Consider the following 25,484-nt stretch of genomic DNA (forward strand, 5'->3'; position numbering starts at 1 on the left):
TATTACATTATTAGTAGAAGATTAAAATTTACATGGTTTCTTACTGTCTTTGAAGGCCTATATGTCATTCTTTCCCTCTGTGTCTTTCCCTCTGAGTCACCAATGTGGTGTGTGAGGAAGTTGTTATAGGAGGAACCAAATTCCTTTCACCACAGTTCAGTCAGTGTGCTCCCAGAGCACAGGGTGGGTCAGGCTGGAAGGGACCACAGTGGGTCATCTGCTCCAAGCTCCCTGCTCAAGGAGGGTCATCCTAGAATGATACCCTCTTGGTGAATTCATCAGTTGTTCCATAGCACACAACTTCCACTGCTTTTTATAAGAACCAACAGTGAAAGGCTGGAGAAAGCCCTCATGGGGGTAGTTTTACAAATGTCAGTCCATACCCTTGAACAGGGTTTTGATAAACCAGTGTTCTCTCAGGAGGGGAGATGGGAGTTTAACAAAATAATTCAGAGTTGGCAAAACCCAGCAACCTCTTCCAAAAGGACAGCTTTAGAGCTGTGAAAGCTTGATTTGTCTGCACTTGCCAGAGTTAGATTGCCTATGTTCTAGTTGCTATAACTTAATGGGGTTTCTCAAAGCTTTGCATTCTTAGCTTTTTGCTCTTCAGTATCTTAATCAGGCTCTTTGTGGAGTGCTGCAAGGAATATGTCTATTGGAAAGAGATTCCCCATCTGTAATTATTTCTGAAGATGATCAGCTGTGATTTTAATCCATTATATATACTATGTGGTGTATTGATTTTTGACTAATGATAACTTTTAATAGACCTGTCATGGAGTATCAAGTCAGATTCTTTAGAGAATTCTTTAGGCTTAGCTGTACTTCATAACCTCTATATGATGCAGCAAGTGTAGTCACCTTAAAACAGTTGTGTTATCTCAGTTGATGAGACTTAAGACACTCGTCCAAGCATGTCAGATGGATCACTGTCACAGCTCTGTTTGTTACCTAAGAGATGGGGTCTTGCTCCAAAACCAAACAATAAGCCTCACTTTTTTTCCCCACAAACACCATTCAGTTTCAGTAACGCTGTGTCTGATGGTGTGTTTGCTCAATTTGTTTGATTAACACCTAAGAGAATTCAGAGTCGGATAAAGGAGAGTTTTATTTTTTCCAGAGAGATGTGTATGTGTTCTGTGAGAATAGGAGACTTCTGAGTAGGGGAGGTAAACAAATGATCAGTTTTATTTATCCTTCAGTTTCACTGAATGGATGTAGACAAGTGATATGTCCTGATAGTGAGATTCTTGGTCACAGTTTCCATGGATGAATTCTTGGTCCTTCCTGTACAGTCATTGCTAAGAGCTGCTTACTCTTTGTTTCTCTGAAAATGTATTTTTCTTTCAGTTCCTAACCTAGAGCCTATTTTCACTCTGCTATATGAGTGTATGTTTATGGAACGTGTTTTCTGACACCAATTCTTAAATGTCTCAGTTTGTGGTAAAGGAAGATGTTTTTACAACTTTGAGTGGTTAGGTAGTTATCTGATTATTATCAAGAAAACTTTAAAGGATCTGAGAAAAAAAATAACCTTTTGTTCTTAAACATTTCCGCTTATGACTACTGACATTTTAGTTTGTTTCTATGATTGCATGTTCCAGTTTTCAACTGAAATATTTTTGTCTAATAATAATCTTCTGTTCATAAGAAATATGACATACTTTACATCTAAATACATACTTTCAGAAAAAGGAATCTTCCTTTTTAGAGAAAATCTACAAAGACATATATACACACCTTATGCACAAACATCTTAATTTCTTTTTTCCTTTTTACGGTTAACTGAGGTAACATCCTAGTATATGAAACAATAAAAATATCAATATATGAGATTGTTGTTAAATTCACAAAGTTTTGCCAAAGCCATGTTTTGTGGAGGATACAAATCTGAAACAGAGTGTCAGAAAAACATTGTGAGACTCTTCAGATACATTGTGCTTTAATTTATAATGTATAATCTATACATACTGTATAAACTATATAAAGAATCAAGCAATCACGTCTTTCAGTGTTATCTATTGCCATCATTCCCCATGCATTGAGGCTCTCACTATAGCTATTACTATAAAACGTTCCCTAAGTACATAAAGGCTCTAATCGTTAAGATTTTTATTACCAGCCACACATACAGAGCTGCAAATTGCCTTGTTTCAGATTTATTATGTATTACTCTAGAAATTCTATAAAGATCAAAAGAACTGATTACAATGTTGACCTTTGCATTAACTCATCTGAATTTAAATTCAAGTGTTTGATTTGGGAAAATAAGTCCATTTATCATAGGTCTGCTACTGAGGGGATTGTGCAGCCCTGATTGGGAGTGCTGAGACCAAATTTATTTATTGAGCATGGGCTTGAAAATTGTTTGTAGGACAAGAGGAACGAAAGTTTGACCTGCCATTGCGTTGCACCCAGGGAACAATGTGGCAGCTGCCCTTTTCAAATATCTAGCAGTTTGTTTTTGCTGAACAGCAAACAGATATTTATAGTTTAAATACTTTTAACTGCTTCAAAAAAAAGGAAGCCAATAAGCCTTTTCTCCTCATGAAAGAATTGACTGTTAAATACAAATACTACAGTCTAGCAATGTGGAAGGGAATGTGACATTCTAGATCTTGGCATTTCCTTTTTCAAGTCCTTTTGAAGTTTGCTGTCCTAGAAATATAAATATTTATTAGTGCACATTTTAGAATCGACTCCTCAGCTGGTAGAAGGATGGTAGCTTTATCAATTAATTACTTGTAGCTCATTTGATGTGCATATCTATATCAGCTGAAAGGCCAGTTCCTTCAGAAAAGTAAATAAGTGAAAGAAATTAGAACTAAGAAAGCTGGAAATTATGTATCCACGCAGACTCTCTGTAGTAGTGTTCACTTTCTGAAGTGAACCTCTAAATGTGGGGATTTTGTCAAAGAACTGCAGCTTACACATTGAAAGGTTGGAGTTGACAATTTTGTGGGATTAGTCTGAGGTATTCATGTGTGAGAAACATAATTTACTACTTAAAGATATCTCCCCTCTGGTTTGGAAAAAAACTTGTTATATTCAATATAAACTTAAAGTAATTAAATTTTGATAAAATACAAGTCCTTACTTGTTCATCAGGTAATGATAGCAGGTGTACAAACAGGGTGCCATGATGCATGAGATTGTCTGTAAAACAAGACATTTGTTGTTTGCATGCTTGCATTTTTACTCAAAAGCTGATAAAAGCATTGATGCCACACTGATAATGTCAGGACATTTATTACTGTTTTATTTGGGGATTTTTTAGGGTATAATCTTAAGGGAAATGTGTATTATAATCATTTCACCAGAAAATGCTTTAGTTAAACTTCAGTATGTCAGGAATATGTTGATATCCCACCTTTCTCCTCAAACTATTCAGTTAAAAGGAGAGACAAGTGGAGATGAAATACCATTTCTGGTATGGAAAGAGGCTTTTCTTGGTATGTGAACTGCAACACTTTAGACTAAAGTCACTCCAGAGAGCCAGCAGGAAAGGAAAGTTAATATTTGTTACCCTCCTAAAATGATACATCCAGATCTGTTTAAGATGCCTAACCAAGTCTGTGTTAGGAAATTATTGTTCAAGGAAGGCATTTTTATTTTGAATCTGAGTAATATGGCTGAGAAATTAAATACATTTAGTGGAATTGCATTTTTTATCTATTAGGAACAATCCAGCATTTCAGATACGTATATCATACGTTAACTAAAAGTGACACTGCTGCTTAGGGTTCCTAGGGCTTCCCACTTTCAAGTACTTTAAAGTTTACCCACCCTATAATTGTGTTGCTGCATAGCATCTTTAAAACTTCATGTTTTGAACTTCAGATTTTCACTTCTAAGAGCTGAATTTGAGTGATGATCCAATAATAAATGAGGATTGCTGTAATGCATGCAAAGGGCTGTAAGGTCTGTAAGCACATCCTGTCCTAACTAACCTTGAGTTTTATGGTTTCTGAAGTCAGCAAACTTTAAAAACATTTGTGAGGGATATTGTCTCATCTCCAGTGTTTATTCTCTTTTAGACACCTAAAGAAAACCTGAGTGCTCTATTAAAATAAATGGCTGCAGCTTTGGGGAAATTAGTGGGCTTTTTGTTTGGGGTTTGCTAGGTCTTTTTAGGCTACTGCACTGCATGTTATTTGCACCATGGTCTGCAGGTTTACATTTTTGCTATGTGAGGAAATGTATTCCAAACTTGAAAGGAAAGTGCTTGATTGTATTAGGGGTAAGATTTCATTCTGCTCAAAAGCTGATAGACATTTATTTAATAAGGATTCCTGAAGGACTCTGCAAACTTGAACTTTTAGGAGCTTCTTTTCCAGAATTGCTAAACTGGGAGGCAGTGGGAAACTAACTTATCCCAAGTGTCCACTTTCTTTACTGAGGCCCCGTATTTGTAATGTTTTACTTAATTTCATCAGTGGGAAATTTGTAACTCAGCCATAGATCTCTCACAGTATTTTATCTGGTTTAAAAAAATAAGTATCTTTTAATAGAAATCAAAGCCTTTTGAGAAGGATGCAAAAAAGGGTGTTTATTTCTGTATTGATCAGAATCCTAAAGCACTTCTGGGAGAAAATATTGTTCATACAGAGAAGAGTACTCTTTTGTCATGAAGGCATTCATTGGTTGACTCTGTCAGATGAAGGTGAACACTGAAATGTTTGGCTTTTAAAAGTGGCTCCTTCATTTAAACTGCAGTGATTTCCAAGCATAGTTTGAAAACCTGTGTTACTACAAATACACCTACAGAGTCAAAACAGAATCCCTTGGTCCTCCTGACCCTTGGTCTTTTAAATTGTAAAATGGTAAGCCTGTTGGCATGGTAAAGAAAACATACTCCAATTGCCTGAGGATGTTCTGGAAGGATGTCGTGTGTCAGTCTTAATGTAATCAAGGGTTTTTTCCCCTCTATTCTCTCTTTCTGTGTTTACCATTTGACTTCAAACACTAAACCTTGAAGATAGAATTCTTCCTAAATATTTTTAAATGGCAGAAATAGCACAAATATTCAGGTTTAACAAACCACAATGCTACAGAATTATTGAATCAGCCCAGAGCACTGCATTGTGTGATTTATTTATTATGCCTTTCAGTAGATATGTTTTTAACATAGTGAACTATAGTCTTACCTAAAGATGAATTAAGCCTATTCAAAGAATTCCAGGGGCATGGAAGAAGCCCACTATAAAAAAGAGGATTTTTTTCATCACAGTAGAATGGTGCTGTAATGATGGATCATACAAAATTATAGGAAAAAGTATCAGAGATTTTAAGGTAGTATAAAAATGGAAAATGTATGCTTGCTAATTTAGCCTCAAAATGTCTCTTGAATAGTTTTATATGAAAGCTTCTGTAGATGATCGGCTTTCACTTTGAATCAAAGAAAACAGTAGTACAATCCCCATATCTTATGATAGAAGTAAGTAGGTATTTGGTTAGAGCAGAAGCTTCCAGAGGTGGTCTCTCAGATCTGCAAGTAAAAGCAGGAAATAACTCTGAATTCCTGTAGTAGGCTGAAGGCAAATACATTTCTGGAAAGGTTTCATGGTAACAGTAATTTACCCTGTACCAGAGATCAACTATTTAGCTGTGTAAGGAGATGAGGCATATATTTCTAATGGTGTCTTTAAAAAGAAAACAGAGGATTTCTTTGTGTACTGAGTTAGATGAATATGAAATTTTCAGGGTTCAGGATATTTCACCATGTCTGAACCTCATTTAGTTGATGTTATGGATGATAAGCTAGGCAAATGATGTATATCTGCATCCCTCAATTTAAGAATTGGAAAGATGGTTTAATTTTTTTTTCCCTGAAGATTGTTGTGTGTGAATGTTGCTTTTCCAAGAAGGTGCCTTGAACCATGTGACTAATGCCGTATTTTCCCCCACCCCACGGAACAGGCACTCCCTCACTATGCGCCATCTTTTGATGGGCAGATGACCTCTAATTTAGTAGTAAGATGCTTGATTCCTTATGAATATGAATGGCTTTGATAACTTTCCAGAATTTTCTGTAAGTTTTCTCTTTTTTTCATTCAGTATTTTCCTCAGTACATGGCTATATGCCTGAAGAAGTTGAAAATGTTCCCAAATACTTCATGGCACTTATGGCACCTTTTCAGTGAACATCTATTTCTTGCCAGCAGCATTCTGCTCAATTAATATAACACTGTATTTTTATTATTTTTAAAGTAGTTTATAAAATGTCAAAGTTTATTTTGTTTTGTGCTGCTTAAACATTTGTGGGTCATAATGCCAAATTCAAATTACTGTTTCCCTAAATTGTTCTTGGCAACCTACACAATTTAATGCTATTGGGCATATGATACATACAACAGAGTTTTCTGCCAATATATACAATTTAGTGAATACTACCATCAAATGTAATTTCATAAGAGATTCAGCCAAAGTTGTGGATGGGCCTGGGGTTTTTTTCCCCTTGAATTGAGCTGTTTATAAATTCTTTTTAAACTCGGAGTTCTTCTGACTTTTTATAAATGTTACAGTTTCCAGTTAGTTTTGTGGAATGCAGTATTTATATGGTTGGTGTCCAGTTAGTGAGTGAATAGGTGAGCTTTATCTTGACCATCAATTTTGATTTTTTTATTTGGAGAAATCTGAGCATCATATCAATAGTTTGGAGCGTACCATGTTTTCTAGTGTTAATCCTGCCTGCAAACTAAACCAGGCTTAATAATGTGCCAGATTACCTCGATTCAGCCTCTATTCTGCTGTTTAAACTTTTGGTTGTTTGATAAGAAATGGAATAGTCTATCAACATAGTATTGCTTCATTACCTAAATTAAAGATATCGATGCTGAAAGTTGCATTTAGTAAGCAAACATCACATGTATGCTTTGTCAGCAAATGAAATGAAAACTTAATAACTCACTTCAAAAATTTTGTACCACAACCAACTTGAATGGCAAGTGGTGGATTCAGCAAGGCTTTGTGTTGGTGCTATTTACTCAGCCATCTTGGGGATGATAGAGAACATGAATATGATTATAATGACCTGATGTCTTTGACCCTTGAACAAAGCAGAGAGATTCAAAGAATTCCTCAAGCATCATTTACAAAGAGATCGTTATTGTTATCTTTAGACAGTATATTAGTTTTTATCTTACTGACGATTTCTGTGTAGGTGTTCTTTTCCACATACTGTCATTTTTCGTAGTAATATTTGCACACTAAATTCATTCTGGCCAGTTTTCCTATTCCTTCCCTCCCAAACTAAAATCAAATATGTATTCCAGCATCCCATGTGAAAATGCATATTTTTGGTACTGATGGTAAAAATACTTCCCCTTGAGTGAAAGTGTAGTTTGCATCATGGAGATAATCAGATTATACCATGAATAGTCTGTGAAAGCCTCTGGACATGTATAAATTTTAAGCAGCAGGGCTGTCCCTCATAAATAGCTGCTGAACACAATGTACTTCCATTTCCCTGTCTTGGATGTTGTTTTGGTGAGTCATGTCATACTGCTTTACAAGTTGTAATTTTTAAGGACAATTTGTCTTTATTAGGGACTAAGTTAGCTTGAGGTGTTTCTGTAATAACATGCCCATAAAAACATCAAATGTTGGGGTTTGGTTCAAGATCTTCTCTGTATAAAGACTCTCTCTTTGGTTTCTCTGATTTTTTTTTTTCATCCCTTAACAATAGAAAATATAATCTTCTAACTCCTCAAGAGCAATTTAGGTTTTCCTAGGTTTTGCTGGGAGTTGCTGATAACCAAGGGCCAGAATTCTATGATGTATGATGTCTGCCCTGAGGTGGGTAGAAAGGCAGCCCTCTCCAGGACCTGGCAAAATGTGCTTTACATCTTTGTGTCTGAAAAATAGTGTTGTTCTCTGTGCCCTGCAACACATTAAACACTTGCAAGAGAGAGAAAAATGTTCTTTACTTGATCCTCAGGACCCAACAAGCCAGGTACTCCTTTTGTTCTTGTTTCTACAGTGATGTTTTGTAAGTAGGAGATATGGTTTTGGTTGGAAGGTATTTCTTGTACATGGTCAGGAATTTCAGACGCCGAAGGCAACTAATGTGTTGTAGAGTTACCAAAACCTATTCTCATGGATCTGGCCAGAAAAGTAAAATTGATGCTGCCAGAGTCATCGGGGAGAGAGAATTGCCTTTCCCCCATGTAATTTCCAGGAATAGAAGAGCCTGTAAATGAGAACAGTGCCCTGATTTCTGGCCTGCAACAGAGGCAGCCTCTGTCCTCATTCACACAGACACACATCTAGGGAGCACTTAAACTCTGTTTTCTGTACATTGTTTTAAATTTTCTACGAGACCAAAAGTTTTTCACATACTGAACACAACTTTATGACAGAAATGCTCTAAAACTCCCATTTCCTTGATAGCACAAAACCAGCAATGCTGCTTCATCTTGCTGGAGGAGAGGATAGCAAATAGAAGCAGCTCTTTGCTCCTGGAGCACAGGCTTCCCTTCCTTTGTGAATTAATATTGTGGAATAGTTATCACTGTAATGCATTACAAGTTTAAATTACTGTAAGGAACTCGGCTCTCTTAAGATCATACTGTGATGTTTTCCATCATACAGGGCTTGATACCATGCAAAGAGAACTTCAGAACACGTTTACCGATAAGGAGGGATTTGAGAATAAGACAATACAGTTTAGTCTTTAAATCAAAGTTGATGATGACTTTGCACAATCCATCCATGACTTTAGCCATCAGTAGGACAGATCTTTGGGATCTGCATTATGTTAGAAATTAGGAAATGCAGTGCAACCTTATTCAAGTGTTGATACCTTGTATGGCGCTGCTGTTAAACCTAAAAAGTTTGAGAGTTTATTTTAAAATGTATGAGTGGAATTCCCACTTTTGATTCTTTTTTCCTATTAGAACCTCCTGGTTTCCATTTCTTCTATAGCAGAAGTTATGAATATTTATATTTGAAGACAAGGTAATGGAAAAGCTAGAGAATGTCTTGCTAAGAAGAATTATATTTATTGTAACATGTTTTAAACTATGTTTTATTTGTCATTTTGCTTGGTGAGAAAATTTGAAAATATATCTTAGGCCTGAATTTAGCTTGACCTTAAAAATGCCCAATGAAAAGTTGATTTCTGAGCTTCTGTGTTCTTCTCCTGTTCATCTCTACTGGCGTTAACAATCTGAAACAATGGTTATATGTTAGAAGCTCAGATGGCAGAAGTGGCAAATACAGAAGGATTTCTAAAATTTGTTCATGTAAGCTTGTAGTGTGAAACATTTATGTACAGATCAGTTCAAAATAATGAACTGATAATGAGATATGATAATGAGAAATGTCATCCACATACAACAGTGAAACTGCCCACGTTTGTGACTGAGGCTCCCCTACAGCCTTTTTCCTGTTGTTTTACCACTGTTGAGAGCCCTTCTGGTGAGAATTTCACTTGAAATGAAGAAAAATAGTTTTGTGGGCACTAATTATTTAAATGTCATCTAACCTGAAGGGCAAAAGGTCATGCTTCTATTTTTGCAGTTCAAATGTGTAAATTTCACATCTGTTATTGATCAAACTGTATGTATTTTGGAAGGTGTTTTATTCCAAATCTTAGCAAAGTGTAACCTTTTCATCCACAATCTTCAAAACTGTTTTCTTCACATGGGAAATTTTTCATACTGCTATCAGCATTCTCATGTGCTCAGTCTTCTTATCATGTTTTTCCCCTGGTAATAGTTCGGGTACTGCCTGGTTTTTGTTGTCCAGGCTGTAATACATCTCACTGGGTGCCCTTTGGCAAAAGCAGAAGGTATTAAGTTTTTCATGCAAATGAAACTTCAGCAGTTCAAGACTTATAAATCCATGCAGGACTGTAGGTGTTATGACAGGAAACCATTTGGTGGCTGAGGGGAAGAGGAGAATTATCCTAGCAGGTCTGTTAGGGGTCAGTAAACCTCACTGTGGTATGGAGAAGATGGTATCTCGCTGTTCTTCTGTTTGCTACAAGTCCTTTTTCTGGAACACTGTGGGCTTCAGTGCAAAACAGGCAGTGAGGCATTCTGTTTAATTGCAGTGATTGGCCATTTGATTTCCATTTCATTCATAAGCCAAAATCCTTTGTCTTTTTTTGTAAATAAAAAGGCATTCCCTGCAGGCTGCATTCCCACCAGCATTTTTCATCCGTTTTCTGATGATAGAATCTAACATTAATACATCTATGTCTAAATATGTTCATAAGTGTATAGATTAATGGAACTCATGTCAGCATGTGTAAAGTGAGTTTTAATGTGTAAGTAGAATGGAAAAACTTTAAAGCAAATTATTTGGCTCAAAGCTCCATTTATATGGTGTATATTTCAAGCTAATAATCAAGGGCTTGCTGTGGGTCAGCATGTCATATCCCAGTGGTGTCTAGTGAGATGGAGGGTTATCTTCTATGGCAGCTAGATAACCCTGTGAACAATTTGGAGCAGAGGAGATAATGGGACTGATTTTTGAAATGAGGTGGAACTCTGAGATGGGGCACAATTCAGAACAGGAGCTGGAAATATCAGGAAATACAGGGCTACATGGGAGCACCATGCAGCTGCTCGTGAAGGCAGTCACCTTTTGGCGTCAGCAGTCACTTGTGTTTGACAATAATCCTTGATATCCTACAATTAAAATGTGGGGGAATGGCAAATCAGGTACATATTCCTAGGAAAAAGAAAAGTTAAGTTAAAAAAACCACTTCCTTGCTACTGGCTCTATCTTTATTTGTCTAAGGTTTTTTTTTTATTTATTTTGATACAGAGATTGCACAATAATCTAATAAGTATATTTGCCATGTTTTGGACTGCTTTTCTCTAAGCTGTGTTGTTCACAATTATTGTGGTCTTTAAAAAAGTTAGAGTTTGTTCTCCTTTTATTCTTCACAAAATATAACTTCTATGTGCTTGGAGGAAATTGTAGGTCATCTTTGTGGTAATAGACATATTTTCATCCTTCAGATGTTAATATTTTTTTTTAATTTCTCTGTATTTTACTGATTTTAATTTTATGTATAAGGAAAAGGTCAAATCTGTTTTACATCTATGAAGAGAATGGTTATGTAGTCTCTGGTTTTATATGTTTCAGATGATGCAGCAAGCTTTCTATTTGTGCATCTAAATCAAACGGTTGATGCTGCAATTGAAGTAATTCTGTTCAAAATGCGTAATTTATATGAACAGATTATACACTAATTGAGTTTCAAGTTTGTGTCCACCTTAAGAGCTAGCAAAGTACATCCTGCTGAATTCCGCTGCCATTTTGGAAACTGGACTGCTGCATGTGTCTGTTTGCAGCATGTATTGGACAGGTTTGGGAGCAGTGGTATTAAAGGCATTTTTCCTGCTGGCTGTTGTATCACCCACCTTGTGTTTGCCGTTTGCTTTTAGCCCCAGCCCAAGTGAATGCTGCAGCAGTGCTGAGCATGTTCCTTCTGTTCCATTTCTCCCCACACTAAAGGGTAACCTCAGCTGTGACTTGGAGCAGGAGCTTGGTGACTCCTGTAGCCTTGGGTCAGCCAGTAGAGGCCACTCACAGCTTGCGACTGACGCTGGGCGCCACTTGGAGCTGGGGGTTTTGTTGTGTGCTTGGGGTTTGAATCCACACCCAGCCAGCTCAGGCTGCCATGAACTGGCTTTGTACAACCTGCAAAGGCCTCTGCTAGGAGCAGTTCTGCTCCAGTACGGGAATGAATTAAATAATGATGTTTTTCTGTTTCCTCTAATAACTCCCACGGCAGCAGGAATAAAAATCACCTTCTGTACTTCAAGCAGACTCAAAGCAAATGCTTTGATGACATCCTTTGTTGTTGGTACAATCTTTACTGTCATTATATTATATTACTTTAACAAAGTAAGGAAATACTGTTACAGAGCCCTTTTGGGGGAAGGGAAAGGAGGATCTTGTTAAGTGTTTTTTTCCAAATGTAGCCAGCATCTCCTAGATCAAGGCTAGTTGCCTAATTGCTGTTCTGCTACTTCCTCCTTCCTATATTACTGTTTGGGTAACTTACTTATTTATAATTTTACAAGGTAAAACATTATTTCAACATTGTAGATTATTCTTAACTAATAAAGGTACAGTCCCAACACTACTGAAATCAAAATCCTGCTGATTTAGTGAAGATTTCACCTAAGAATAAGTTTTATATCTAAACAGACAGCTAGAATATCACCATAAAGATTTTATATATATATATGTATATTTATGTTTATATCTGTATTTATGCAGCATATTATTGCAGCATTTAATTAGTGGCTCCATTTCCCAAATAAGGTAAATCTGGTTTACTTCAGATTAAATTTGTTAAATACTAGTTATTTACAGAGTACCGAAGTTGCAAACTTCTGGCCATTGTTTTGTTTCACAGCTGCCCTGAATATTTCTCCTTTCCTGATATAAAATATTGAAATAATGGTGCTGTCTATTGTGTTTTTGCAGTCAGGAGCATCTTACATTTGCTTTTTTAGAAGGAGTTGAATTAATTTGAACATAAAAACTACAAATTTCTAGTTTATATTTTCTTCTTGAAACTTGTAAGTCAGTCCATTTTTTGCAGTGTTGTGAGCTATTATTGGAGGCATAGTGCCACACAGTAATATTTCATATTAAATATTAGGAATCTCAGAAGAGACTCCCCTACTGACTTCCTTGCACGTGGGAGACTTAAAATTCTCAGTTTACCATTGCCTGCCCCATAGACCATTTTTTTCTGTTACATTATATATTAGTATTATTTCCTCTAATAGCTCCTTCAGTGTTACTGTATTACACACCTAAAGACAGCAGGAATGCACTAACATATATTATTACAGAGCATCATTAAACTTACTCTGCCTATTCTATAGTGTGTAAAAACTGGTTCATTTGACAAAGATTCAGGACAAAACATGGTGTGTGATATTTTCTCCTAATGTTACAATTTAAAACAAACAGAAAACGTTACACCCAGGCGAGTCTATTTTCAAAAAATTACTTTTTTTGTTTTAAACTTACATTTATTTAACTTCAAATTCATGTTTTGTCTTAAAAATAGCAGACAAAAACTGTGAAATAGCAAAAATTTATAAAGAAATTCTGTTCTTTGCTTTTATATGTGGGATTTAAATTTCCCATTTTTCTCTGAAGTAGCTCGGTTCAATAGTAGAGTTTTCTTCTTTTAGTCTCTAATATTCTCATGGTATTCCTTTCCATCTGTTAATCATTCAGTTGAAAGCTGTATATCAAGAGATAGAGGCAGTTTGATCAGTTGTGTGAAAAGAAATGTAGAGAAAATTCTTAACAGTGTGTGAAATCACTGGAGAGACTGGGGAGCTGGGACATACTCTGTCATGCCAAGAAACTTGCTAATTCTTACTTTCTTTTTTCTTTTTTTTTAAATGCCTTAAGAGAAAACAGTAAAACATGTACAGGGAGGTGCCTGTTTGCGTTAGGATAAAAATCCATGTCTTTTGAACTATTTTTCTTTTCTTTTTTTTTTCTTTCCCTATCACTCGCATGTATTTTGTAAACAGAATGGCAATGATCCATTGATTTTTGCAACACTGCTAGTAAGAGGCTAATTTTAAAGAAATATGACTAGGGTAGCAAGAAACTGGTATAGAAATACTCTGCCAGTGAGCCATATCTTCATGGAGACTTTGTAGAGTTTGACTGAGCATCACTTAAAGGTAATCTGTACATTAAAGAGATGCTTCTCTGGAATGGTCAGTTTGGGCCCTTCAGCAAGAGTATGCTTTCAGAGGGAATAACAGTGTAATGGTAATGTCAAGGATTATAGCACTGTTCCAGTAATGTATACTGTGAAAGCTATTTTTGTTTTCATCATTTTCTGTATTGCTCCAAGTCAAATGTGCATCTATATTTTTTTAAAGATGTATTTTAAATCCAGAACCTTGTTTAGTGTATGTACTTTCCAAGGTTGCTAGTGGAGAGGGGGTAAAAAATGAGTAATACTAAATAGGTGCCGAAAATAGTAAGGTATTGCTTTTAATCAGTGCAATAAAATGGGGAGAATAGGTTTTAATCTATTTTTTCCCTTGATATAGTTTGATTTAATTTCCTATAAAGTGACAGTTGCAGATCTTTGAATTATGAATTTGACACTGTCATGCTGTAATTTCCTGCAAAATCCCATTCTCCAGGATTTGATTTTAGTTGCATTTCATTTTGGAAAACAACTTCTGTGCTGAAATCCTGCCTGAGAAAATTGGGTTTGCTATGGAACTTTTTAAGCTGTAGTTGATCATAGCAGTTAATTTACAGAGCAGAAAAAGCAACCTGTTCTTTCATTTAGGACAGCAGCAAGCTTATTTGTGTAGTTAGTGTCCAGCAAAATTTTACTGAAATATTACTGGTTTTACCTGCTATGAATGTGACATATTGTGATGACTAAGCTAAGCTTTCAAATCAAATACTTTCATAATTATTTATGTGGCTTTTTAAAGCACATCATAGACTCATTTAGATTAGAAAGGACATGTGAGAAAGATCGAGTCCAGCCATAAACCCAGCACTGCCAAGTCCACTAAATCGTGGAAAGGAAATAACATCCTGTAAAAAAGAGCTCAGCAGTATCTTTTCATTGCCCATGCTATGGAGTGCTTGGCATAAAATCTAATTCAAAAGGCAAAAATACCACTTTCAGTGTTTAAAACCTACTTAATCTGCAATAAACTTACTTTTTAAGTAATGGAAAATATATCTCAGGAACAGTTATCAATAGGACATAGTCTGTGTTTTTTCAAAAATATTATGTGCTAAGATAAACATAAATTATGAACAGGGAGTGTATTTACTCACTTGATTGTGTGGTAACATGGGAAAAAATAAGCGACAAGAATGGATGAGCGTGCACATTAGGGTTGTTTATACTATTTAAAATACTAAGAAGATATTGAGTCTTGAACACATCCATACTTGGGAGCTTTGTATCATAGATGTCTTTAAAAAATAATTCATGACTTTTCATGGGCTATTCTGTAACTGAACATTAAAATATACTTCAAATGAAAAGTAAGCAGAATTGTTAAGTGCAGTGTAACATTTTTGTTGTTCATTAATGTGTTGTGGATTTTTCTTAGTGCCCGGTAGTAACTTTCCTTTACACTACAGCACATGTAAATTAAAATAGCACTTTCATATTTAATTATGAGATGCAAAAATTGATTATTTTTTATTTCTCCAATCTTTGACACCGTTTAGCCTGTTCATATAAAGTAAGTGGTGGTGTTCAAGCACCCTGTGACTGAGCTGTGGGCACTTTGCTCCTGGTCCCTCAGTGGTGTGAGCCTCTCAGAAGGGGGGATGATCTCGCAGGATCCAGCGCTGGTGCAGCCTCCCCCCCAGTGCTGGGTGCAGTTCTGACTCCACAGTTGAAGGAGGACAGGAAGGTCCTTGAATATGTCCAGAGGAGAGAGCAAGGCTGTTGACAGCCCTGGAAGGCATGTCCTGTGAGCTGTGGCTGAGGGCTCCAGGCCTGTCTGCCCTGGAGGAAAGGGGACTGAGAGGTGACCTCTTACAGCTTCCTGAGGAGGGGAAGTGTTGATGGTCTGATCTCTTATCCCTGGGACCAGTGATACCATGTGTGGGAATGGTGCAGAGCTGCTCCAGGGGAGGTTCAGACTGGACAGCAGGAAGCATTTCTTTACCAAGGGTGTTTTCAAACACCAAAGCAGGATTCTGAGAGACTTGGCTGATGCCCCACACCAGTTGGTGGTTTTGGACAATTAACAATGTGCCCCTTTGTGTCCTTAACAATTGCACTCTAAATTAGTCAGCCGAGAATTGGTCAAGATGCTCACTGTAGGTTCCTTCCAGCCAAAATGCTCTATTTTCTATTATTGGTATTTTAAAATGACAGTTGAAGTGCTTAATATTATTTTAGCCAGAGTGAATTCCTCTGACTTTCTTGTCCTTTTTGTGTTTATTCCCACCATCTTTCTTTACGTCACTTCTGAAGTTTGTCACGTGTAGTATCTCGCAGGGGAGGATCAGGTTGCATATTAGGAAAAATTTCCTCACTGATGGTAGTTAATTGGAGCAGGCTGCCCAGGAAAATGGTGGAATTGCCATCCTGGGAGGTGTTCAAAGAATGAAACGTGTCACTTCTTGATAGGGCTTAGTGGGCATGGTGGTACTCAGTTAAAGGTTGGACTTGATGATCCTGGGGGCCTTTTCCAACTGTGATTTTGGGCAGCAGTAGATGGTGTTGTGTATTCTGAGGCAGAGCCCCTTAGTGTTGAATACTTTTTCTTTTTTCCATGTCCTTGAGTTTAGGTCATAATTTTGCAGGCAAAGAAATCTTTGCAAATCAGGAATACTTTGTCTCTGATTTGGAGTACCCGTGTCTCAGGGATTCTATGAATAGGATGCAGCCATCACCTTGTCTTCTTATTCAAGCAGTGGTGAAAGGACTTGAAGCCAGAAGAGAATAAAAGTTTCAAAAATGACCCTGAACTTTATTAATATTGAAGATTTTTGTAATGGTGAGGTAGCAGATGAAGTTGGGCAATGAGGTTTGGTTTAGTTTTTTATACCCTCGGTACGTTTTGCAAACAGGAATTAATTTGCATTAACATATTGGGAATCTTAGAGTAATTAGCAGCAAGTTTTATGCAAAGGTCTGTATGTGTGTACCTTGTGAGTTTAGTTTTACAAACATTCTGTGTCTGTGTGGTAGCTGAAGCCATCTGGGGTGTGCAGTAGAAACCTGAACACTGTGATCACTTGTAACTGTATTCCAAGCAAGTTCATATTCTCATAAAAATTGGTGGAAAAACCTACTTCTGTGGTTTCTGTATTATTTTAAAACTGGCAATTTATCAAGTGAATTTTCTTGAAATTTCCATGCTTATTAAATTTCAGATTATGTATTTTGAGTAAGCTGGAAACTTAAACTTGTTTCCATAAGTATGGCTGCAGGTAAACAACCAATTTTAGTGCAGAAAATAGCTTTTGCTTCTGTCAACATGTTGTTTATTTTCTCCCTGAGATAAAAAGTTCAGTTTTCTGATATTTGTACCAAGATAAAGTCTGTAAACAAGATTAATATAGTGTGGAAAAGGTTGTCAGCAGCCCTGGCAAAGGAAATAAGTTGCCTGTACACAGAACATACTGTAAACTGAATAAAAGTGTCAGGTCCACCATGAGATAATGTGATCATGAACCTCTAACAAAGCATGACATAGGCACAGTCCGCTTTTCTTATAGCCACAGTGTAGAAAATGGATTACTATATTCCAGGGATACCCACTGGAATAGCATGAAAACCTCATTTTGAGATTAATGCAGGATACAACTCTCAAGAGCTGAGCTGCATGTTTACCTGTAGTTTTAAAGTAACAGTTTAGTTATTAATCTTAAAATTTGGAAATTACATATTAAAATACTGGCTTATATTTCCAGGTCTGTCATTGTGAATGGCCATTTCTCAGTTTTAGTATTAGATGAGCTATGGCATTGAAACAGTAGCATTTTGTCAGTGTTTTATTATTATCCCATGGCTGTGTAAGGCCTTGATCAGTCTAGTAAAGCAGTAAATTCCAAAGGGGAATAAAGCAGTAGGTGCTGTTCTCCTATGTAGCTGTCGTGATTTCCTCTATTATGATTTGTATGTTTGCATAGATTTTTCAGAGGTAAGGTATTACCAATGCTTTTTTATCCCCCTCAGCCAGAAAAGTGACAGCACTTTATTGTTTCTCAATTCAGCCCAGAGTGACATCATTCTTCAGGTCAAAGAAGCAGATTTTGGTCAAATACTTTAACCATGTGGAACTCTCAAATTATTCAGTGAGCATTCTTTGAAAGTCTTCCAGACTTGGAGCTCTGACTACCCTGCCTTTTCTCCATTACAACACCAGATTAATAGGGAGGTTTTACTTAAAGAGTTGAGCTCATTGTTCTTATAATAATGAGTGGGCTGTTTTTATCCATGAATCTCCAGCTTATGTACTTCTGGCAAGCCTGAGCCATATAAATGTATTAGCATTGAGTTTTTGTGGTCTCCTGTCAAACCTGCAAGAACATCTGACTTCATTCCCTCCTCTGGTCATCTCCTGACCGTAAAATTATCTCCAAGGAATGGAAAGTTTGCTGCTTCATTCTTTCCATCAGGAATAGTTTACCTGCTACTCTAGCTCCTTGAGCCTGTGCATCATGAGTTGTCTCTTATTCTTCTGCTTTTATTTATCCACATATGCACGTGAATTAAGCATATTGCAAAAATAAAAGCAAAGCTGTTTGAATCCTTTCTTTAGCAATATCAGTATGTTATCACCTGCAAAAGTCTGCATGTGCTCTTGTGCATTCTGAAGATCATTCTTCAGCTGAGAATAGCACATATTTCAGGTTACAGTATGTATAAAACACTAGACAAGGACTACAGTACTGTTTGGTAAAAATAATTTACCTTTGCTTTATATCCTGTGTACACTTGAATTTCAAAAGCTTTGTGTTGGGAGGGTTGTTTTTTTAATAAATTTATTGCTGTATGAGCCATATTGGCTATGATTTTCAAAACATCTAACTTTCCTTTTTTGCAGATAAAATGGACTTTACAGAAAAGTAGCCTAGGTCCTTAAAATCTGTAAATGTATTTATGTCTGATGTCCAATCAAAATTGTTCATAAAGGGTTTTCCTTAATCTCATATAGTGCTTCCTGCACTCAGACTTTATTGAAAAATTGCAGATATTGCTGATTGCATTTACTGTATCTAGTATACTGTCTCTATTTTGTATTTAATGTTTTTGATGTATTTTCTTAGTAAGCAATCATTTTGTGCATATGCTGCCCCATTATTCAAAGACTTCTTTTTTCCTTCATGTTTCCATTAGATAACTCCAGGACCAGGAGGTAGCAGGAAAACAGTTCACTTGTCCCAGGATTCTCTTCACCACGAGTGAGTATCAGTGATGGGAATTACAATTTTTTTTGTTATTATTAGCTTTACAATGGTACCTCTGCCCCAAAGCCACATTTTACAACTGCACAAACATCTCTTGTAACCTCAGCTCAGTTATGTGATGGTCTTTATTTAGTAAGAGTACTTACAATCCTTTTTAGTTAATTTTTTGTTTCTTAAGGAAACATGAAAGTCAGTGCTTTGTAAGTATATTTTTATTAACTTCCTAAATATCCTTTCCTAAAACACAAACTTGTTTAAGGCTGGATAGCAAAAATGGGATGTATGAAAATATATAAGCATCACATCTTCTAGTCTTTCATGTGAGGAAGAAGTTTATAATAATTTTCACAAAAAGATATTGAATTCATTGTTTAAATACCTGTAAATAGGGAGTGTAATTCATTTTGTTTATTTACTCTAGTGTGTCATTATTGTAAACTCTCATTCTCTTCATCTGACAACACTTAACAGCATTATTTATTTTTTACATCTTTTGAATACTTTGAGTATTACCTTTTCCTTTATTTTTCAAATCAAAACTCTAAAACACAGAGAAACATAATGAGGAAATAGTATATTTGGAGATACATTTATGTGTTCTAACTGCTACTAAATATATCATCCACAGTTTAAAACAAAACTTGCCAAAGCAGAGATGCTACAGACATCAGCTCCTCAGTACCAGCTGTTTTACACCACTGATCCACCTGTTTCATCTCATAACTTGATAAAGCATGTGTAAATTCAAGAGGTTTTGATTTCATAAGTTACTTCTACCATAACTTTTTATTACCAAGTAATAATTCAGCTGGGCTTTACTTTTGCTTATTTTAAAAGAAACAAGCAGACAAATAATATTGTAATTAAGGGAATGGGCAAAAAGTTTAAAACTAGTGTGATGTATCACTTTTCCATTTGAAAAGGTCTTACTTTTTTTGAAGAGTTTTTAATATCTAAATGTGAGGCATATTCCAATTACTTTGGTGTATTTTTCACTAGAAATGTGCTTTTACTGATCATTTAGTCTGTAATCAACTGATTTGGCACAGTCCACAAGAGTTTATGTGGAGGATGCCCCAGTTTGCTGCTCCTTCTTGAGCATTTGCTGTTCACACTGGTCAGAGACAAGACAAACATCTATGCAGAATTTAAATTAACTCATTATATTCTGATTTTCATCAGCCCCTGGACAATTGTGACCTTATTTGTTGAATCACTTGCAAATGTGATGTTTTTACTTTCCATCCACTACCAGCATCAAAGTTGTGTGTATATAGAATCTCCCAATTTTCACCAGATTTTGAGCTATTGAATGCAATTGATGAATGTTTTGTGTCCAAAATATGTAGATGTCTACTTTGTCTCAAGGTATACTTTTGACTTTATTGCTGTAATTCCTTTTTTATTTCCAACTCCTTTTCCTTAATCACCTTAAAAGCAGAAAAAGCAGTATGGATGTTCTGATCTTTTACGCAAGAATGAGAGGGTTGACTGCTCATTATCAAACTCTGAAAAGCTGAGTGACAAAAAGCCACAAAATTTTTAGATTTGTGACTTGAAAATAAGAGATTTAAACCAGACAATTCCATGGAATTAGAATCTTCTCAGTATACTAATTAAAGTAAAAATTTAGAGTGTCATTATGTGGCTGTTTAGAGGAGAAAATTGGACTAAATTATATTGAATGGAACTGTTTCAGAAGAAGCATCGCTAGGTTAAGCTGTAATCTTTGGTTACACTTCTAGAGGAACATGCAAGCATAATAGCAGATAGTGGGGATGTTCTTTTCTGTGCAATATTGTGATGGATGGAATTATTTTATCCTTTGACCAAAACCTATTGCTTGCTTAATCCAAATAGTATGTGGATACTACATGTAACTTGAGATCCGCCTTGTTGTAGGTTTTTTTTTCTGTCTTCTTTTCATTTTGCAAGGGTGCAGGTTTGTATGATGCTTGCTACAGCTCCATTCAGATGGTAATTCAGCTCTTTGTGACCACAGTGTGTATGTGAACCAGTATTATGCTTTTACTGCTGTTGAGGGAAAAGGCACATTATGGCAGCCCTGTGTGTCAAAATCTTACTCCAAATTTCCATCTCTGTGAAATAAGGCTGCCAGTAGTCACAGTTTTGCAGTTGTATGGAAATATGAAGCCACTGGGTTTTCAGACTTGGCATTTTGCTTTAGATTCAATCTCAGACCTCAGTTTGTGAAATAATACATTAACAGGTAGCAGGTAGTCCAAACTACTTGAAAGTCTTTTCAGCTATAATCATTAATAAGTACCACTTCAGTACTAAACATGGAATTACTCTAATTTATGGCATGTGCATTGTAGTATATTAAAATACCATCATTTACGTATTATTTTAGCTTGTTTGACAAAATATTATTACCTGCAAAGCCAGCAGCTACTCAGAAGTGAAATTGGTGATGAATTCTTTCACAACTGTTACAAACTTAGGGAGTTCAATAAAAATAGCCCATTAAAATAAACCATTGCCAAAGGCTGTGTTTTCCTGGCAGGCAATAAAATACCCAAAAGCACGCACAGACTGGTCATATGACAGCATGTGCTTTGTTAGTTATATTGTTAAAACTGTCTTTTCTTTTTCTCCCACAGTCACTGGTTTAGCCCTGGGGCTAGGAAGGAACATAGCCAGGTAAGAACTGCTTTGATCAAGACCAATTTACTTGAGATATATAAAGAACTTTAACTACCTCTACTCCAGAGGTAGTGGGCTAATATTTTAAGAAATTTCAACAACAGAGGTATAATTTCATATCTTCTTGGAAACAAACATACAGCAGTGTATTTCCAAAATTCTCTTAGTTAAAACTCTTTAATTAGTCACTTAATTTCACTTAAATATTCTTGAGGTTTTAACATTCAAGTGAAAATTCTGATTTTTTTTTTTAATAATTTTGTCAATGGTGGTATTTCCAAATGTTACCTTTTTCAAAATGCTGGAAAGCAAAACATTTTGCTGCGAAAATCAAGAAACACAGAACCAGTTACACAAGTGGAGAGGCTTCTACAGGAAGATCTTCAGTTCCAATTTTCTGCATTTCATTGGTTACAATGACTACAGCAGAAAAAGAGGAGCTATTAAATCTCCATCATGGTGCAGATATTGGTGAAAATACCTTATTAGTTTGACTGCCCCCACAGTGCAGTCCCTGGGAGATCCAAGCCTAGAGATGTAGTTGCAGGAATGTGAAGCTGTATTTATTATTTGATTGGTAGCATAGCACTGAGTTCTTTAGCTTGTCTTCAGAGATGGAGGAATACCTTTATGAATGGTAGAATGGTCTAAACAGAACTTACTGTCCAAAACTATAAAATGTGAAAATAAATCTGGTTTCATTTCACAAATGTGTAGTTAACTTCACCTATTCAGTAAAAGTAGCTGAATATGTCATCAATGCATTGAAATTTAACACAAACGTTCTATTTCTTTAAGTTGGAAAAAATCTATATAACAGTTGATTTCCTTAGATCTGTCCCAGTTTGCTGGTACTTTTGCAGATGTAAACAGATTTGAAACTTCAAAAGGAAATAAAATCTGAAGAGTCCTTGGAAGGTTAATTTTAGGATTATCCATCATGAATACTTGTAGCTTATACTTAAGTCATAGTTTAAAACTTTCCTGTTCCCTCCCCTTTCTTTTGAACTCCAGAGCAAACAATGCTGCTTACCCAAAACTGCCAGAGTAGATAAAACATAGCAGTTTTAGCTGTAAATTGTGAGATTCCAGCATGTTACAATAAGCTGACTGACACTTGAACTCTAAGTAGACAGCTTTATATAATTCATATTTAACAGTCATTATTTTGAAATAATTTTCCTAGTTGAAGAAACACCTAAAAAAGAATTAGATTACTACGAGTTTGAGTAATCTTTTAAATCTTGATCGTGTCATGTAATGGGGTTAATTGAAGTTGTACTGTTTACTTCCTTAAAAGATTCTAAGCTGAAAAATAAGGAAATTCCCGAATGAGAAGTAACTTAATGTATATCATACATGCCAGCACTGATTTTCAGCCTAGAAGATGAGAAATGTCTGCTTAGCTGGTATAGAATGAATTAATCAATTTTTTTCAGATAATAGTGAATTTTAGGTAATTTTGTATTTTACATGGATTTTTTCATCTTTCCTAAGAGCTGTGTTGTCAGAGGTTGTTGGAAGTTAACTGAATTTGTAACTTACAGATTAATAAGGACTTGTGAACTAAAGCTGATGTTATGAGTTACAGATGTTACTGGTGCGTAAGGGATTTGAGCTTTTTGGTAAGACAGAAGAAAAGAAATGATGTAATGGTGGTGTAATGTAATTTTGACAACCAATGAAATTCTCACTAAATTTATTTAAGTTATAAACTATTTTACTGCATCTGAGAACAAGATAGTTGACATGACAGGAAGCATTCCTTGTATAGGAAGGAAGCTGTAGAAAGTGGGGGAAAACTGTTCAGTTTTTCTGACTGGTAGCAGTTTTTGGAGTCTATGCTCACTTACAACATGAAGGTGAGGTTGGCCGAGTCTTGAAGTTGATCATTTCCTAACTTCCATGGGATTTTGTAGTGTCTTCCTGTGAATATTAGGTCAATTTATCTCTACTTTGTTTCTCAACAGTCTTTCATTCTATTTTTTCTTCAATATATGAGCCATTTCAAACATTTGTGGAGGTTTTATACTGTCCAGTTTTAATTTTTTTAGTATAGTATTCTGATGGTTGTTTTTTTACTTAGTGCACCTGACTCATCTGACAAACATCATAATGCTGGAAATAGACTTTAGAGTGTTGGAGATAGTCTGAATGAAAAGTCTTACTTGTCTAAAAATAAAGGACAGCTTGTTTCAGAAACTGAGTCATCATTTCAGTTAAACAAATCCTTCACTACTCCTACTTCCTCACTATTACAGGAAACTTTAATACTGTGTTTTTGTTTATTCTGCAGCTTGCAAATTACTAAAGCTCCTGGGGCTCAGAAGAATTTATAACTGTTTCATAACTGCTTAGACACAAGTGCTAACTTGATTGGTTTTTTGTAAATCAAGTGTCCTCCAACACTTCTAATTATACAACTTCAAAAATTTAAATTGAAATTGTGAAAATCATAAAATTTTACACATAAGTTTATTGTGAAATTGTGAATTGCATAACTTTCTATTATGTTTTGAAAATGCTTTGATTCTTACAATTTCAATTATTTAGGCATTTTAAATTAGTTGATACATATATATTTACATATATATATATATTTACATATTTACTAGTATTGTAAAATTCTATTAATATTAATCTCAAAAGTCATGGATGAAAGCTATTGACAGATTACTCAAGAGAGGAAATAACTGCATTGTCCATATAGCAATTCTAAAGAGCAAATAAAGGCATTGTTTGTGAGAGTCTTCTGAATTTATTTTTTTTAACAGCTTCAACTCCTGCGAGACAACCGCTCAGACAGGGGACACAAGAAGAACAGCTCTGTAAAAACAGCCAGCAGGTAACTTAATGTGGTATTTGCCTTTAGTACAGTTTAGGAATTTATTGATTCCTTAAATCTTTATGTAAAATTTACACTATTCTTTTGGGGTATTTCCAGAGGTCTGGGATTTTTTGTGACTTACTTTCATGAATTTTTTGCATGGCATAATCTTTGCCTTATATATGAGTATTAGACCTTTTTTGTTGACTATGCAACTGCACTTTTATCTAACTTAATCTCTTTAGAACATCAGAACTAAATGGATGCCAGAGTAAGGTTTGTGCTTCTGGCATGTAAGTTAAGCACTGGAAATTTATAAAATTCTATTATGCATATCTGAAATCAAGAGGATAACTCAAATGCTATAATACTTTAATTGTTCTTGTGTTTTGACAATAAACATTTCATTGTGAAGACTTAATAAAAACAAATCTAATTCTATTCTCCATCTTCTTTCCTTCCTCTTAAAAGACAAAAATTTCAAGACTGAACTTACTGGTCTAGGAGTCTCTTTCTAGAGGGGTTTTTTTATGTACAAGTCACCTGCTGAATCTATTCTACCAAATAATTATTTTAATTCTAGTTTTTCTCAAGTGAGAATCTACAGAAATGCTTGTCTTGCTATGCACAACACCTTACAGAATTTTTATGTTATCCTGTAAAGATGACAATGTGCTATCAAATCACTTTCATCAAAAAGTTGTAATAAATTTATATCAGTATGTAATTCTGTGGTACCACTTGAGAAAATTTCCTGTCAGGCAGTTGAATTTCAGTATATATATGGTCACCCAGACCACAGTTTTTAATATTTTTAGGTACTTACCTTGATGATTACCTGGAAAAGTATACCAATATTTTTTTAATATAATTTTAATACAAATGTTTCATTGTATGCTAGTTCTGGTTACATGCTCTCAAACATAGGTTACAGAAGTGTCAGTCATTCATCTATAGAAATTTTGATTATCTTTGTCTACCAAACTTCTTATATTAAAATTCTGAAAATTTCTGCATAGATTTTCTGGCAAGTTTACTTGTTAAATGATATTTTCACTCTGAATTTTTGAAT

General features: G+C 35.5%; 1 protein-coding gene across 1 annotated transcript in view; it reads left to right on the forward strand.

The window, feature by feature from the left end:
* GPATCH2 (G-patch domain containing 2) overlaps positions 1-25,484 on the forward strand; it is a 119,192-nt gene that overhangs the window by 65,407 nt on the left and 28,301 nt on the right. Inside the window, exons 6-8 of the mRNA XM_054280332.1 lie at positions 18,848-18,912; positions 21,543-21,582; positions 24,360-24,430. Coding sequence (XP_054136307.1) covers positions 18,848-18,912; positions 21,543-21,582; positions 24,360-24,430 — 176 coding nt within the window. The remainder of the gene's footprint in view (positions 1-18,847; positions 18,913-21,542; positions 21,583-24,359; positions 24,431-25,484) is intronic.

Source organism: Melozone crissalis, unplaced genomic scaffold, assembly GCF_028551555.1.
Source record: "Melozone crissalis strain CALT ecotype California unplaced genomic scaffold, PUWL_Pcris_2 ptg000027l_1, whole genome shotgun sequence".
NCBI lineage: Eukaryota > Metazoa > Chordata > Aves > Passeriformes > Passerellidae > Melozone > Melozone crissalis.